At 38.2% G+C, this 16305-nt stretch overlaps 1 protein-coding gene across 3 annotated transcripts in view; it reads left to right on the forward strand.

Moving 5' to 3' along the window:
* Window positions 1–16305, forward strand: part of FASTKD1 (FASTK mitochondrial RNA regulator 1) — a 35317-nt gene that overhangs the window by 8542 nt on the left and 10470 nt on the right. For all 3 annotated transcript variants that reach the window (XM_016200965.2, XM_016200890.2, XM_087819799.1), the window contains 4 exons: window positions 842–967; window positions 3746–4144; window positions 6236–6346; window positions 7415–7546. In XM_016200965.2, the coding sequence (XP_016056451.2) occupies window positions 842–967; window positions 3746–4144; window positions 6236–6346; window positions 7415–7546 (768 nt within the window). The remainder of the gene's footprint in view (window positions 1–841; window positions 968–3745; window positions 4145–6235; window positions 6347–7414; window positions 7547–16305) is intronic.

A 16305-nucleotide genomic window follows, 5' to 3' on the forward strand; every position in this document is an offset into this window, starting at 1 on the left:
CTCAGTATGTTTTAAAGATTTATCCATGATGTTGTGTGATTTAGTAGTTTGTGCTTTTGATGGACATTTAGATTATTTGCAGTTTTTTGCTATTACATATTGTGCTGCTATGAACTTCCTTATGCTTATCTTTTAGTGAATTCAAAGTCTAAAAATTTATAACAATTCTCTTCTCCCTTTCATCTTGTCATTTACTTATTGAAGAAATAGGGTCACTTTTTCCTATAAAAAAATTCTGAAGTTTTTCATAGTATGGTTGTAGTAGTGGTTGTTTTATTTGTTAATATACAATCTTGAGTTGAAACTGTTCTGACATCTCAAAAAATAAGTAAATGATTCAAATTATTATTATATAAAAAAATATATCTTTATTGATTTCAGAGAGAGGAAGGGAGAGGGAGAGAGAGATAGAAACATCAATGATGAGAGAGTTGTCATTGATCGGCTGCCTCCTGCACGCCCCCCCATTGGGGATCGAGGCCACAACCCGGGTATGTGCCCTGACCGGGAACTGAACCACGATTTCCTGGATCCTAGGTCAGCCTCAACCACTGAGCCATGCCCGGCCAGGCAATTCAAATTATTTTGAGTAATTTTTTCATTAAAAAAATTACTCAAAATAATTGAGTACAATCTTCTGTTAGTATCTGACTTTTTAAAACTGTTAGCATGGGTTACCTTTATAATAACAAATAATCAACATTTTAGAAAAATTCATTTTAAAGTAGCAATGTATTAGTAATATAATAATTTTTTTATTACTTTTTATTTTACAACTGTTTTTTATGTGTTTTAAGTGAAAGTAAATTCTAATGACCTTTTTTGTATATTTCTTCAATAGGTTTGATGTTAATGTGCTGTCAAAATTTTCCTCTTGCCTAGCAGATCAACACTTATATTTTAGTCCATTAATGGGAAAAATAGCTGATATTGTAAATAGGAACTTTGAAACCATACAGGACTTAAGGTAAATTTATTTAGAGGCCTTGCATTGTGGTGGAAAGGTTATGGGCTTTGTGTGAACATGCACTTAGATTGGCCACTTCCTAGTTATGTGACTTTAACTTCTTGGGAAGTTCACTATCCTCATTTATAAAATAGCGATAGTAGTGTAATCTACTTTGCAATGTTGCTGTGGGAATTAGAGATAAGGTATTTAAAGTATAACACAATATTGTTGAGATCTGTGAAGGGTTTGAGATTTTACCTTACTTGCAAGCTAACAAGTTTGCCTGTCTTCCTAATGACCTCATCCAACCTTAATTACCTCCCTAAAGGCTCTATCTCCAAATATAGTCACATTGTGGATGGGGCTGTAACATAGGAATTTTGAGACAACACAATTCAGTCCATTACTTATACCAATGTTCATAGCAGTATTAGTCCCAATTGCCAAAAAGATTTGGTAACCCAAATATCTATTAACAGAAGAATGGACAATCAAAATGTGGTATATACCTATAATGGAATATTATTCAGCCTTAAAAAGGAAGGAAATTCTGACACATGCTTCAACATAGATAAACCTTAAAGACATTGTGCTAAGTGAAATAAGCCAGACACAAAAGGGCAAATTCTGCTTGATTCTGCTTAATATGAGTTACCTAGAGTAGTCAAAGTCATCGAAACAAAAAGTAGAATGTCTGTTGCCAGGGGTTGGGAGAAGGGGAAAATGGAGAATTACTATTTAATGAGTAAGGAGTTTTAGTTTGAGCTGATGAAAATGTTCTCCAGATGGAAGGTGGTGATGGTTGCACAACTATGTGAATGTACTTAATACCACTTAACTACATTTAAAAATGTTTAAAATAGTAAATTTTACATTATTTGTATTTTTCTATATACATGGAAGTAGCTTGTAAAAGCAGACAATAAAAATTATTGTAAAGTAAATTTTGTTAACTTGAAAAAATTCTTATAGACCCCTTTGAGAATCTAATGAAATCTTTGGACATTTCCCCACTCCAAACTACAGTTACAAATATATAATCATTTCAGGGGTCTTTATGGTTAAACTAAGTAGAAATGTTAGGCTACTAAGTAATGCCAATATTAACATTGAACATTTGATTAGAGAGGCCGAAGTATTATACAACTGGGTCTTTAAAAATAGATTTATTTTATTGAAAAGATTAAAAGAAATTTGGAAACAAAAATGTGTAAACATTTCCATTATCCTAATGGTTGAGATAGTTTCAGATTTATATTTATATATAATTTTTTTTTGTTAATTCTCACCCAAAGATATTTTTTCCATTGCTTTTCAGAGGGCATGGAAGTGGGAGAGAGAGAGAGAGAAAAACATCTATGTGAAGGAGACACATCTATTGGTTGCCTTCCCGCATGCACCTTGATCAGGGCTGGGGATCTAGCCTGCAGCCCATGCCCTTGGCTGGAGTCGAACCCAGAACCCTTCATTCACAATGCTCTAACCATGGAGCAAAACTGGCTAGGGCATCAGAGTTATAATTTTATGCCTTTTTTGTAGATTGTTTTCTATTATCATTCCCAACTATTTGTTATGTGTCTTTAAAAAAATTATTTTTAGAGGGAGAGGAAGGGATTCTTGTATGTGTCCCGATCAGGGATCGAACCCACAACCTTGGCGCATCAGGATGACGCTCCAACTGAGCTACCCTTGTTATATGTCTTTTCCATTTTGCATTCTTTATTCATTATGGATGCATTCTTGTAGTTGTGGTTTTCTAATTTTTATATTATGTAAGAACTGTCATTTGAAAACAGGGACCTCACTTTTATAATTTTGATGTCTTCCAAGTGCTCAGAAAAGTGTTCCTTAAAAGTGTTTACTGAGTAAAGAAATATTAAATGCTACTTCATGTTCAGTGCTGTCTGTCGTATATTAATACCAATCTAGCATGAAACATTAAAATACATAAAATCATTAGTGAGAAATATTTTTGCAACTTTTTTATTAGTAAATTACTGATATATAGAGAAAGGAGTAATAAAGTGAAGTTCTACCAAAAATATAAAATGAGACTTTTGATACTGCATTCATGGGCTGTTGGTCCAGTGATTTCTAAGTAAATTTCACTAAAATATTTTCCTTTAGCCCCGTCAAGTAGCTCAGTTAGTTAGAGCATTGTCCTGCTAAACCAAGGTTGTGGGCAGATACAAGAAGCAACCAATGAATGTAGAAATAAGTGGAACAACAAATCAATCTCTCCCCTCTCCCCCTAAAAAAAATCAATAAAGAAAAAAAATTAGCCCTGTCCAGTTTGGCTCAGTCAGCCCTCAGACTGAAGGGTCTCAGGTTCAATTCCTGGTTAAGGGCACATATGTTGGTTGCAGACTCAATCCCCAGCCCCAGTCAGGGTGCATGTGGGAAACAAGCAATCAATGTGTCTCTTTCATGTTGATGTTTCTCTCTCTCTCCCCCTCTTCTCTCCCTTCTAGTCTCTCTAAAAATCAATGGAAAAATATTCTTGGGTGAGGATTAAAAAAAAAAAAAAATTTCCTTCAAAGAATATATCTGTAGAACTAGATATTTATTATACATACTCAGAAAAATATTACTCAATTTTTTTTTGTTCAAAGGGGTTCAATTACTAGGAGATCTGAGTCAAGTCCTGCTAGTATTTAAAAGAAAAATTTTGTGGTATAAAACCCATAATGTTTTTAGCAGTCCCTTCCATATCTATTCCATATCTATTCTTTTAGTCTTAGAATTGTTCATTATTCTTAAATAATGTAAAAATCTTTGCATCTTTTTCCTTTTTAGGCCCTTGTCTATTTTGATGGTCAACATATCTTCTTTAATATCACGACGTTTTCAAGAACAATTAGTGAACAAAACAGAACTTCTTTTTGACACCATAGATTCTTCCCAGGTCAACACTGCAAGAAGAATAGTACAGTTTCTTCGAAATATTAAATATAGTTATTATCCACTATTAGAAAGGTGTAATAATGTGTTTTTAAGCAATGTGAACGACCTTGATTTGGACTCTATCAGTAAAATACTTAGTCTGTACCAGACTCTACAGTTTCATAGTTTTGAATTTATTTTAATAGCTAAAAAGAGGCTAACTGAAATGATTCCTGTGTTTGATCAGCCTGCTAGCTTTGTGAAATTGTTTGTAGCATTGGGACCCGTGGCAGGACCTGAAGAAAAGAAACAGTAAGTTCAGCTTAAAATGTTTTACTTTTCTGTGGAGAATATGTGGAGCCTTCAAGCTTAGATGTTTTTGCAGTTCTGGAAGGCACAAAAATCAACCCATTCAACTGTGGAGTGGAAAATAATCTCATATGCTCTGTTCCTTGATTCTTTCTCTGTTCATTCTAATTTACATCTCAAACTCTTATTCTGCCAGTAACCTCTGGTGGACGAGGTAGAACACCCTTTAAGTGTCTTTATTCTCCCTTCCTAGGCCATGTGACTGGCTTTAAAACAGGTATAAGACTCCCCCACCAGTGTAGGCTGTGGACTACTCATAATTATGGTTGTTAACAAGACCATTCTTTGCTTTGTCTTCACATTCATCATCAAAAGCATTTATTAAGCATATTGGCATATGTTCCCATGTCCGGTTTGAGTGAATTTGGTCTGTCTCTCATCTTTGAAGAATTTCCAGTATTGCCAGATATTAACATTGCTAGAAATTTTAGGGCTATAAAGATGAGCAAATACGATATACATGATTGCTGATAGGAGCAAACCGATAAACATTATTAGCGGATTAGTTAAGCAGGGGTTCCAGAGAGTTGCATAATAGAGCTTTCTACATCATTACTCTGTTAGCCAAAACTTTATGGAGAGTTTTATTTTTAAGAATCCTTTGAATTACATATGAAGAAATGTATGAATTTGAGTATTCATAAATTATATGGCAGCGTCATGGTATTTACATATTTCAATTATGTATTTCTATCCTCCCAATTGGAATATAAAATCCTTGAAGGCAAGGACCCAGTCAAATTCAACTTTTGTACTGCTTTAGCATATGAGATTTTAACAATACTTAGTGACAAAAAAAGATATTCCAATAAAATTTTTTAAATAATAATCTCGTTCTCATCTTGATAGTCTCTTAAAATAATACTCAAATTCGTAATACAGTTAGTGCTGTGGGCAGACAGAAAGTGAGAGGAAAATGTGGATTAAAGTGGCAGAGAAAAGCTAAGAGAAGCTGAGTTTGAAATGTTTGATAAGGTTGATGAAGAAGATGGTGTGGAGTAGTGTGAATAGAAAATCAGTTTATCCTGCTATCCTCAGATTTCATATTTTGGGCTTATCTTCTGAAAGACATGTTTGTAAATACTTTCATTACTGCACTACTTTGGATGGTATAAAAGTGGACTATCTTTATAAATTTTCAGTTCATAGGGTTACAGCAAGTACTTAGTATGTAAAGTTTCTGTTAATATACATACAGGTATATTGACCTTGTGATCAAATCTTACTCAATTTTTAAAAATTGGGCCCGGCCGGGCGTGGCTCAGCGGTTGAGCGTCGACCTAGGATCCAGGTGATCGGGGTTCGATTCCCGGTCAGGGCACATGCCCAGGTTTTGTGGGCTGCAGCCAATCAATGACTCTCAAATCATTGATGTTTCTATCTCCCTCTTTCCCTCTCCTTTCCTCTCTCTGAAATCAATAAAGATATATTTAAAAAAAAAAAAAATTGGGATATTGTGGAATGGCAGTTGTTAATTCTTTAGCTCTCTAGTACTGAATAATTTCACAGGATTATTATATTTTATAACCATTATAACCTTTTCTTACTTGAAAATCAATTAAAAAACTTTTGTCTATTTAAAAAAAATATATATATATATATATTTTAATTGATTTCAGAGTGAGGGAGGGAGAGAGAGATAGAAACCTCAGTGATTAGAGTGTCATTGATCAGCTGCCTCCTGCACGCCCCCTACTGGGCATGTGCCCTGACTGGGAATCCAACTGTGACTTCCTGGTTCATAGGTTGATGCTCAACTACTGAGCCATGCTGGCCTGGCCTTTTGTCTATTTTTAAAGACAGTTTAAGATTACATTATACTGAGGGCTTAATTGCTTTTACAAAATAATATTTTTTATGTGATAATAAAATATCCCCAATTATGTGGGGGACAAAGTTGAAATTATATACATATTTGAATTCAGTTTTTCTTCATATTATTTCTTTTCTATTTGTTGCGTAAGAACTGTTATTTAAAATTTTTTAAATAAGCTACGAGTTTTTCCACATAAAAATATTTTTCTTTGCTTCTAGACTTGAGTCAACTATATTACTGATGTCAGAGGAGCTGACCAGCCAGCAAGCCCTGGCAGTGCTGGGAGCAATGGAAGAGATGGAAAGCAGAAATTCACATCTGATTAAAAAGTAGTCCTTTCTGAAATTCATGGTGTTAAGTTTAGTTGTCATTCCTAAGTAGCTATGTTTTTGAGGAAAGATTATGTTTTTTCTATAATTTAGCTGTTTGTTTTGAAGAAATAAGGAATTAATACTTAAGGTATTGTTTATGTACTAAATAGTTTATTTTTCAAAATAGAAATTCTGAAATTGTTTATATCATTTTTCATATCATTTGCTACTGTTGTTATTCTCAAGCAGAGTACCATAATCTAGGAGAGTTGAGAGCATAGAGCAGGACCCTACTTTTCAAAAGGACAATTTCTGCGAAACAGTTCACATCTTTGTGAGCTTGGTTTCACACCACAGTTGTCAGCTTGAAATCATACTACCACACATTGAATTTTGTTAACTTGAGATTTGAGAAGGAAAAAAATTCATGGTTCAGTTTATATGTATATGTTATTTTTAAATTATCTATTATATATTCCTTTTGCCCTAGTCCTCCAACTTACTGTCTCTTAGCATTTCCTATTGCTTTTAAGCATCTCTCTTAGAGGGCCAGTGAATTTAAGGAAGATAATTAAATCAGTTTTGCTACTTGTTAGTAACTCTTGGTAAAGATTTTTTGGGCGAGAGGATAACTGTTCTGTAAGATTTTTTTTTTTTTTTTTTACTTAGGCAGTAAAACTCTATGCTTTTCTCTCTTCTTGCTATTGATAATTAAATATTTCATTCACACTTCATTGATAGCTCTTACCTCGTTCTATTTTGTTACATTTCTATCACCATCTTTTAAAAAATTTATTTTTATTTTTCAATTATATTTGATATTCAACATTATATTAGTTTCAGATGTACAGTGTAGTAATTAGACACTTATATAATTTACAAAGTGATCCCCCTTCCCCATAAGTGTAGTATCCACCTGGCACCATTTCTGTCACCATCTTGAGACAGTTCTTCAAGAACAGAAAGCCTTGTCTCATTCATTGCTGTTTCTGTAGCACAGAGCATGTCTGGCATGAAGGAGTTCCTCAGTAAATGTTTAATAAATGAATGAACTGGTTATAATATATGTTTTATCATTCTATTTAGAATTGCTTCAATTCTGCATAAGAATTTGGATACATATAGCCCAGTAGAGTTATTGAAGGTAACTCAAGCATTGATCTTTCTACATTTCCAAAGTAAAGAGCTTTTTGTGAAACTCAGAGAATTACTGCATAGGTAAGATTAAAGTAAAAGTGCTTGTTGAGTCTTTCATTTTATAATCTAATCTTTCAATTTATAATTTTGTTTTGTTTAATTATGTAAAGAGTTGTTGGAAAGTTTGGAGGTAGAATTGGGTAGCTTATTATTAAAAATGTTAAGACATTCATCTCTCTTCATGCCCATTCTGCCAATGCATATACTTGGTATATTTTGAAATGGAAATTAGGCCAGTTCCCTAGGGCATGCATATCAGTAAAAGCCAAGCCATTCTTCTTTTCTGCAGGAATAGCATAACCATGAAAATACTGGAGCTGCTGAAGAAGGCAAAACTCTGTTTGGGAACACTCATGTTTAGGGGCCTTCAGTTTGCCTCCTTGCCGTTTTTTAAAAAAATATTTTTGCCCTGGCTGGTTTGACTCAGCGCTTAGAGTGTCAGCCTTCAGATTGAAGGGTCATGGGTTCGATTCCTGGTCAAGGGCACCAGGAATTCTTGGTTGCAGGCTCAATCCCCAGCCCTGGTCGAGGTGTGTGCGGGAGACAACCAATTGATGTGTCTTTCTCAAATTGATGCTTGTTTTTTTCTCTCTCTCTCCCTTCCACTCTTTCTGAAAAAGCAATGTTAAAAGTATCTTCAGGTGAGGATTAAAAAAAAAACTTAAGAATTTTATATTCTGCCCTGGCCAGTGTGGCTCAGTTGGTTGAGTGTTGTCCTGTGCACTCAAAGGTTACCGGTTGGATTCCCGGTCAGGGCACATATGAGGATTGTGGGTTTGATCCCCGGATGGGGTCCATACAGGAGGAAACCTACTGATGTTTCTCTCTCTCTCTCTCTCTCCCCTCTCTTCCTTTCTCTAAAACCAATTCAAACAAACAAACAAATAAATAAATGATTTTATGTTCTAAATGAGATATCGTAAACAGGCCCAGAGACATGATTTATGTGGCTTGCACAGTGGTTTTATTTTGTTTGTTTGTTTTTATATCTTTATTGATTTCAGAGAGAGAAAAGGAGAGGGAGAGAGAGAGATAGAAACATCAATGATGAGAGAGTCATTGATCGGCTGCCTCCTGCATGTCCCCTACTGGGGATCGAGCCCGCAACCCCGGCATGTGCCCTGACCGGGAATTGAACTGAGAGAGTCATTGATCGGCTGCCTCCTGCATGTCCCCTACTGGGGATCGAGCCCGCAACCCCGGCATGTGCCCTGACCGGGAATTGAACTGCGATCTCCTGGATCCTAGGTCAATGCTCAACCACTGAGCCATGCCTGGCTGGGTGGGCAGTGTTTTTTTTTTTTTTTAAATTAAATCACAGCCTCACCCTGGCAGTTTTGTTCAGTGGTTAGAGCATTGCCCTGTGGACTGAAGGGTCTTGGGTTCAATTCCTGGCCAAGGATGTATCTCTCTCACATTGATGTTTCTCTCTCTTTCTCTCCCCCTCCCTTTCACTCTCTCTAAAAAATCTAACATCCTTGGGAAAGGATAAAAAAAATTACAGCCCAGCCAGAGTGGCTCAGTTGGTTGAGCATCATCCTGTGCACCAAAAGGTTGCTGGTTCCTGCGAGGGCACATACCTGGGTTGGGGTTCAATCCCCAGTGGCAGCATAGTATGGAAGACAACCAATTGATGTCTCTCTCTTTCTCTCTCTCTTTTTCTCCTTCCCTTCCCTCCCATGCTTTCTCTAAGTATGTCCTCAGGTGAGAATTAAAAAAATTAAATTACGTAGTTCTGTTTATAGGGAAATAAGATAGGAGTAGGTGTGTCAAAGAGGATTTCACTTCAACCGTAATGCTTTATTCCTTTATAACAAGACTTAAAGAAACTATGACTGTGGAAGTTTAGTAATTCTTAGTATTGAGAGCCCTTATATGTCTCTATAGTTTAAAATTTTATCAAAAAATTAGTTCGGAGATGTTATATAAAATCATAGGTCCTTGTGCTTCAGAATTACTCACCTTCCCCCACTTCAGTGCAGATTGTGTGAAGGGGCACAATGTAATTAAACTTGTTCACATAAATGTTTATATAAACAGCTCCTGAAAACATTTGGGGAACTGAGGGAATTCATGTACTGGAATAATATGGTGTTTTTTTTAACATATTGAAATATAATCTACATAAAAATATATATCCCTTCCTCATTATCCTGCTCACCCTCCCACCCCCAAGTTAATTATCTCTACTTTAAGTAATTAGTTAATTTTTAATAGTCTCACCCAAGGATATGCTTAGAGAGAGGAAGGGGGGGAAGCAAAACATTGATAGGTTGCCTTCCATATACATCCCAACCCTTGGCCAAACCTGCAACCTAAGTGTGCTGTTCAGTAATCCAGCCGGCATCTTTCGGCACGCAGGATGTTGCTCCAGCCAACTGAGCCACTCTGGTGGGGCTATCCCTACTTTTAACTGCATGGCTTAGTTTTTCCTGTTTTGTCTGATTTCTTTTGCTCAGTATGTTTATGAGATTTGCCTGTGTTTTTGCAGTATAGTAGTCATAAGAATATAACAAATTTTTTTTTATCTATTCTACTGTTGATGAATATTTATTTCCAGTTTTTAACTATTATAGTGTTATTGTGAATATCCTTGTACATGTTTTTTAGTCAACATATATATGCATTTCTGTGGCTATTTACCAAGGAGTATGATTGTTGGTTCATAGGTTATACATGTGTTAATGTTTGGCAGGTCCTGCTAAACAGTTTTCTAAAGTGGCTGGACTAGCTATAATGCCACTAGCAGAATGTAAGCATTCCTTTTGCTCCACATCCTTCCCAACACTCCCCCCCCCCCCCCCAATTTTAGCCATCCTAGGGGCTATGTGGTGGTATTATAAATAAACATACATGCATATGTATATTTTGGAATTTAAGGAAGAATCACCAGGAAATAGAAACTATATCAATTGGAGGTTAGAGACATTTTATTAGTTGGGTGTTTATTTTTATTTTTTCTTCTTATTGTTAACAGTATTACAGATGTCCCCCATTTCCTCCCCCCTTTGCCTCTTCCACCCATCCCCTGCACTACCCTAAGCCTTCACAACATTATTGTCTGTGTCCATGGGTTATGCATATATGCATACATGTTTTTTGGTTAATCTTTTCTGATCCCCTCCCCCCCCTCCCCTTTGTCTTCTGTCAGTCTGTTTTGTATATTCATGCCTCTGGCTCTCTTTTGTTTGTCAGTTTATTTTGTTCATTAGATTCTACATATAAGTGAGATCATGTGGTACTTGTCTTTGTCTGCCTGGCTTATTTTGCTTAGCATAGTACTCTCCAGGTCCACCCATACTGTCCCAAAGGGTAAGAGATCCTTTTTTTTTTTTTTTTTACTTTTTAAATTTATCTTTATTGTTGAGAGTATTACAGGTATACCATTTTCCTCTGCAACTGACCCCCTCCACTTCGCTCCCACCCCCTCCCCAGGCCTTCACCCTGTTATTGACTGTGTCCATGGGTTATGCATATATGCATATAACTTCTTTGGTTAATCTCTTCCCACCCTCCACCCCGTTCCCTCTTTCCTCTGAAGTATGATCATCTGTTGCATGTGTCAATGTCTCTGGATCTATTTAGTTCATCAGATTCTTTTGTTCATTAGCTTCTTGTTAAAGAAGACCCTTCAACATTTTCTGTAGTGCTGGTCTGGTGGTGATGAACTCCTTTAGCTTTTTCTTATCTGTGAAGCTCTTTATCTGACCTTCAATTCTAAATGATAGCTTTGCTGGGTAGAGCAATCTTGGTTGTAGTTTCATGTTTTTCATCACTTTGAATATTTCTTGCCACTCCCTTCTGTCCTGCAAAGTTTCTGTTGAGAAATCAGCTGACAGTCGTATGGGTGCTCCCTTGTAGGTAACTAATTGCTTTTCTCTTGCTGCTTTTAAGATTCTCTCTTTGTCTTTAACCTTTGGTGTTTTAATTATGATGTGTCTTGCTGTGGGCCTCTTTGGGTTCCTCTTCTTTGGGACCCTCTGTGCTTCCTGGACTTGAAAGTTGATTTCTTTCCCCAGATAAGGGAAGTTTTCTGTAATTATTTTTTCAAATAGGTTTTCAATTCCTTGGTCTCTTTCTGCCTCTTCTGGCACCCCAATAATACGAATGTTGGGCCTCTTGAAGTTGTCCTAGGGGCCCCTTATACTATTTTCATATTTCTGAATTCTTTTTTCTTTTTGCTCTTCTGGTTGAGTGTTTTTTGTTTCCTCATGTTCCAAATTGCTGATTTGATTCTCATCGTCCTCTACTCTACTGTTGATTCCCTGTAAATTATTCTTCATTTCAGTTCGTGTAGCCTTCATTTCAAATTGGTACTTTATTATGTTATCGATTTTCTGTTATTTCCCTAACCATCTGCTTAAACATCCTTATAACCAAAATTCTGAACTCTCTATCTGTTAGCTTGCTTGGATCTATTTCATTTAGTTCCTCTTCTAGAGATTTCTTCTGTTCTTTCCTTTGTGACATGTTTCTTTGCCTCCGCATTTTGGCTGCTTCCAGGTGTTTGTTTCTATGTATTAGGTAAAGCTGCTATGTCTCCTGGAATTGGTAGAGTGGCTTTGTGTAGTAGGTGTCCTGTAGGGTCCAGTGGCTCAGCCTCCCCAGTCACCTGAGCTGGGCCTTCTGGGTGCTCCCCTGTGTGGGCTGTGTGCCCTGTCCTGTTGTAGTTCAGCCTTGGTTGCTGTTGGTCACTGGGAGGAACTGACCCCCAGGCCAATCAGCTGTGAGGACCAGCTGCAACTACAGCCAAAGAGCTGCTGTGCTGGAGACACCCCTATGGAGCAGGATTTATTTCAGTGGAGCTTTGGTGTTCACCAAGTGCGCCCCTTGAGTGTGTCACTCGTGGATGTGGTAGGGTTGTAATCCAGCGTGGTGGAGTCTGACCACCAGGTGCACTGTCTCTGGGGCCTCCAGGGAAGCAGAGTCAGCCTGTGCCAGTGCCTTGCCCAGGGCCACCCAGCCTGAGCTACACAGCAAACTGTAGTTGGCTGCTACTTGTGCTGGGCTCTGCGTTGTCCAGGAGAGGCCAAGCTATGAGCCAATGCAGCTGCTGCTAGTGCCAGGCCTGGGGCCGCTTATCAAGCTGTATGGGGCCCTCTGCTGCTTGTTTGAGAGATTTTAGGAAAGTCCTAAGCATGAGGCTTGAGAGGCCACTGGCACAGAAAAGCCCCTGGAAATGGCCTGGATGAGCTGCAGGTGGGGAGGGGCGGGGCCTCCGGGAATCACGGGGCGGGGCCAAGGGTGTGAGTCAGGTGCTGGCGATTCAAACATGGCGCCTGCCTGCCGGCTGTGTGCGGGGAGGACTTGCCAAAGGAGTAATGGCCTCTGCCAGCCCTTCTGCCTGGGAGGAAGCGGCCCCTCCACCTCTTGCCCGGATTTCACGCAGGTTAGTTCCTCCCCGAGTGTCCCAGGTCCTTTCAGGCTGCTGCCCGGCGCTGGGCTCAGAGGGAGCGTCCGAGTGAGTCCGTGCCGGGCCCTTTAGAGGAGCTGCTGGGGCTCCCGCAGCCTCTGCGACCCTCAGGGACAGTCCCCGCTGGTTTCACAGCTCAGAGTTGTGGGGCGTCTCTTCCTGGCCTGGAGCCCTGGGCTGGGGGCCTGCTGTGGGGTGGGACCCCCTCCCTCCTCTGGGAAAACTCCGCCGCCGAGATTCCCGTCCCGGTCTCAACCACGGCACCGGGTGTGGGCCCGCGGCCGCGTCTCTGCGATTCAGCCCCGATCCGCCCGCGTCTCCGCCCCTCCGTCCCTCCTCCCGGTCTCGGTGCTTCTTCAGCTCCCTGGTTGTGGGGCTTCTGTTCAGCCAGATCTCAGGAGGCTCTGATGACGGTGGTTCTGTATTTTAGTTGTAATTTTGATGTGGTTGCGGGAGGCGGCGGGTGCAGCTGTTACCTATGCCGCCATCTTGTTTTTCCTCTGTCCCTTTTTTTTTTTTTTTTAACAGCTGCACAGTATTCCACTGTGTAAATGTCCCACAGATTTTTTATCCACTCATTCACAGATGGGCACTTAGGCTGTTTGCAGATCTTAGCTGTTGTAAATTGTGCTGCTATGAACATAGGGGTGCATATATTCTTTCTGATTGGTGTTTTGGGATTCTTAGGATATATTCCTAGAAGTGGGATCACTGGGTTAAAAGGCAGTCCCATTCTTTTAAAATTTTTTGAGGAAACTCCATTCTGTTTTCCACAGTGGCTGTACCAGTCTGCATTCCCGCCAGCAGTGTACTGGGTGCCCTTTTCTCCACACCCTCGTAAGCACTTGCTGTTTGTTGATTTGTTGTTGGCAGCCATTCTGACAGGTGTGAGGTGATACCTCACTGTAGTTTTAATTTGCATCTCTGATGATTAGTGAGTTAGAGCATTTTGTAATATGTGTATTGGGCATCTTTATCTCCTTTTTGGAGAAGTGTCTATTCAGGTCCTTTTCTCATTTTTTAATTGGATTGTCTTCCTGGTGTTGAGCTGTATAAATTCTTTATGAATTTTGGAAATTAACCCTTTATGAGATGTATCATTGGCGAATATGTTCTCTCATACAGTGGATTCTCTTTTCATTTTGTTAATGGTTTCTTTTGCTGTGCTTTTTAGTTTTATGTAGTCCTATTTGTTTGTTGGGGGTTTATTTTTATATAAGTATCTCAAGATTAGGAAGTATTGAGAGTTCTATTCCTTGAGTCAATTCTGTGAACAGATACAGCTTTGGGGAGCTTTGTTTATATAAAAGTGTATTATTTTTTGTGGTTATAAAAGTAAAATATTCATTTAGTACTTACTGAATACTTACTTTGTCTCAGGCACTGGGCCAAATATTATGTAAAAATCATTTTGAGCCCCGCTGGGGGCTCAGTGGTTGAGTGTCGACCTAGGATCCAGGCGATCAGGGTTCGATTTCCGGTCAGGGCACATGCTCGGGTTGCGGGCTCGATCCCCAGTAAAGGGGCATGCAGGAGGCAGCCGATCAATGACTTTCTCATCGTTGATGTTTCTATCTCTCTCTCTCTCCTTCTCCTTTCCTCTCTCTGAAATCAATAAAGATATATTAGAAAAATATCAAAATCATTTTGAGATCTTTTTGTGGTTCAGAGGGTGATGATAGGGTATTCATGCTATTACCTCCCTCTGTACCTTAAACCTTTTTTTTTAAAATTAAATTTATTGGGATGACATTGATTAATAAGATTATATAGGCTTCAAGTGTTCGATTTTATGATACATTATCTGTATATTTCATTGTATGCTCACCACCCAAAGTCAAGTCTTCTTCTGTCACCATCTGTTTGACCCCCTTTACCCTTTACTACCTACCCTCCTTCCCTCTGATAAACATCATAATGTTGTCTGTGTCTATGAGTTTTTGTTTGTCCCTCAAACCTTTTTATGATGTCAGCATGTTATCCATCTGATATGGGAAAAAATTTTTGAAAACAGAAAAATGTCTAAAGAAGAAAATAAAAATAATTCATAAATCCATTCATTCACTGTCAACATTTGGTTTATTTCCTTGTGGTATATACTTACATATATATATGTACATATATATTCTTTTTTCTTTCATAGTTGAGAATCATGAACATGCAGTTTGGTATTCTTATTTTATTTTCCTCACTTGACCTTATGAGCATTTCCCCACATCATGTAGAACTATTTGAAAAATTACTGGAATTAACCATCATAGGCTATCATAATGCACTTATCTATTTCTTTGTTAATCCTTCAGGAAGATATTTTTTCCCATTGATTTTTGAGAGAGTGGAAGGGAGGGAGAGAGAGAGAGAAACACTGATATGAGAGAGACACATGGATTGGCTGCTTCACACAAGTAGGACTAGGGATCAAACCTGCAACCTAGGTACATACCCTTGATTGGGAATCAAACCTGCAACCCTTTGGGCTGTGGGCTGATGCTCTAACCACTGACCAAACCAGCCAGGGCTAGATTATTTTCTTAGGATAGTTTCCTCAACAGGGATTGATCATGTCACATGATATAATTAATCGTAAAGTTCTTCAGCCGTACCATTAAGTTACTTTCCAGAAAGCTTATAGCAACTTTTAAAGTTTACTAATAGTGAATGAGAATGCCTGTATCAATGCACCCTTGCTAGCGCTGACTATTAAGATTATTTCAATATGCTAACTTAATATTTAAAAAAGTAACTCAATTTTGTTTTAATTTAGATTTGATTATATCTTCCAGTACTTCTAAATCTAAGATTTTTTTTTTAAATTTTATTTATTGATTTGAAAGAGAGAGAGAAACACTGATTTGTTGTTGCACTTACTTATGCATTCATTGGTTGATTCTTGTCTGTGTCCTGACGGGGGATTAAACCCACAACCTTGGCGTATCAGGATGACATTCTAACCAGCTGAGCTACCCGGCCAGGGCCTAAAGATTTTTTAAAAGCTCCCAGTTTTTTATTTTATTTTATTTTAACTACTGCTGTCCTGGTGATAGGAATCTTATGGAAGTTTGGGAAAGGAGGAGTAAAGAATGGAGTCAATTGTATATCCTGTGTTTTCTGGGATTTTTTAGCAGAAAAGTAAGCTGGGAACCAGTATAATTGAGTGATCACTGTATGCCAGCACCTGTACTAGGTACCAGCTCCTGATAGGTCATATCAGAAATTCAGCCCAAATTCTGTCTCTAGCAACAGCGCTGGAAAATATCATTGTTCTGAAACTGACCTTTTGTTTTCAGGGACTGTGGTTTTTATTTTTGCATTAAAAAATTTGGGATGTGCTTTATATTATCTTAAGGCTTCCTTTAGTAACTCTTCA

Source organism: Miniopterus natalensis, chromosome 8, assembly GCF_054644295.1.
Source record: "Miniopterus natalensis isolate mMinNat1 chromosome 8, mMinNat1.hap1, whole genome shotgun sequence".
Lineage (NCBI taxonomy): Eukaryota > Metazoa > Chordata > Mammalia > Chiroptera > Miniopteridae > Miniopterus > Miniopterus natalensis.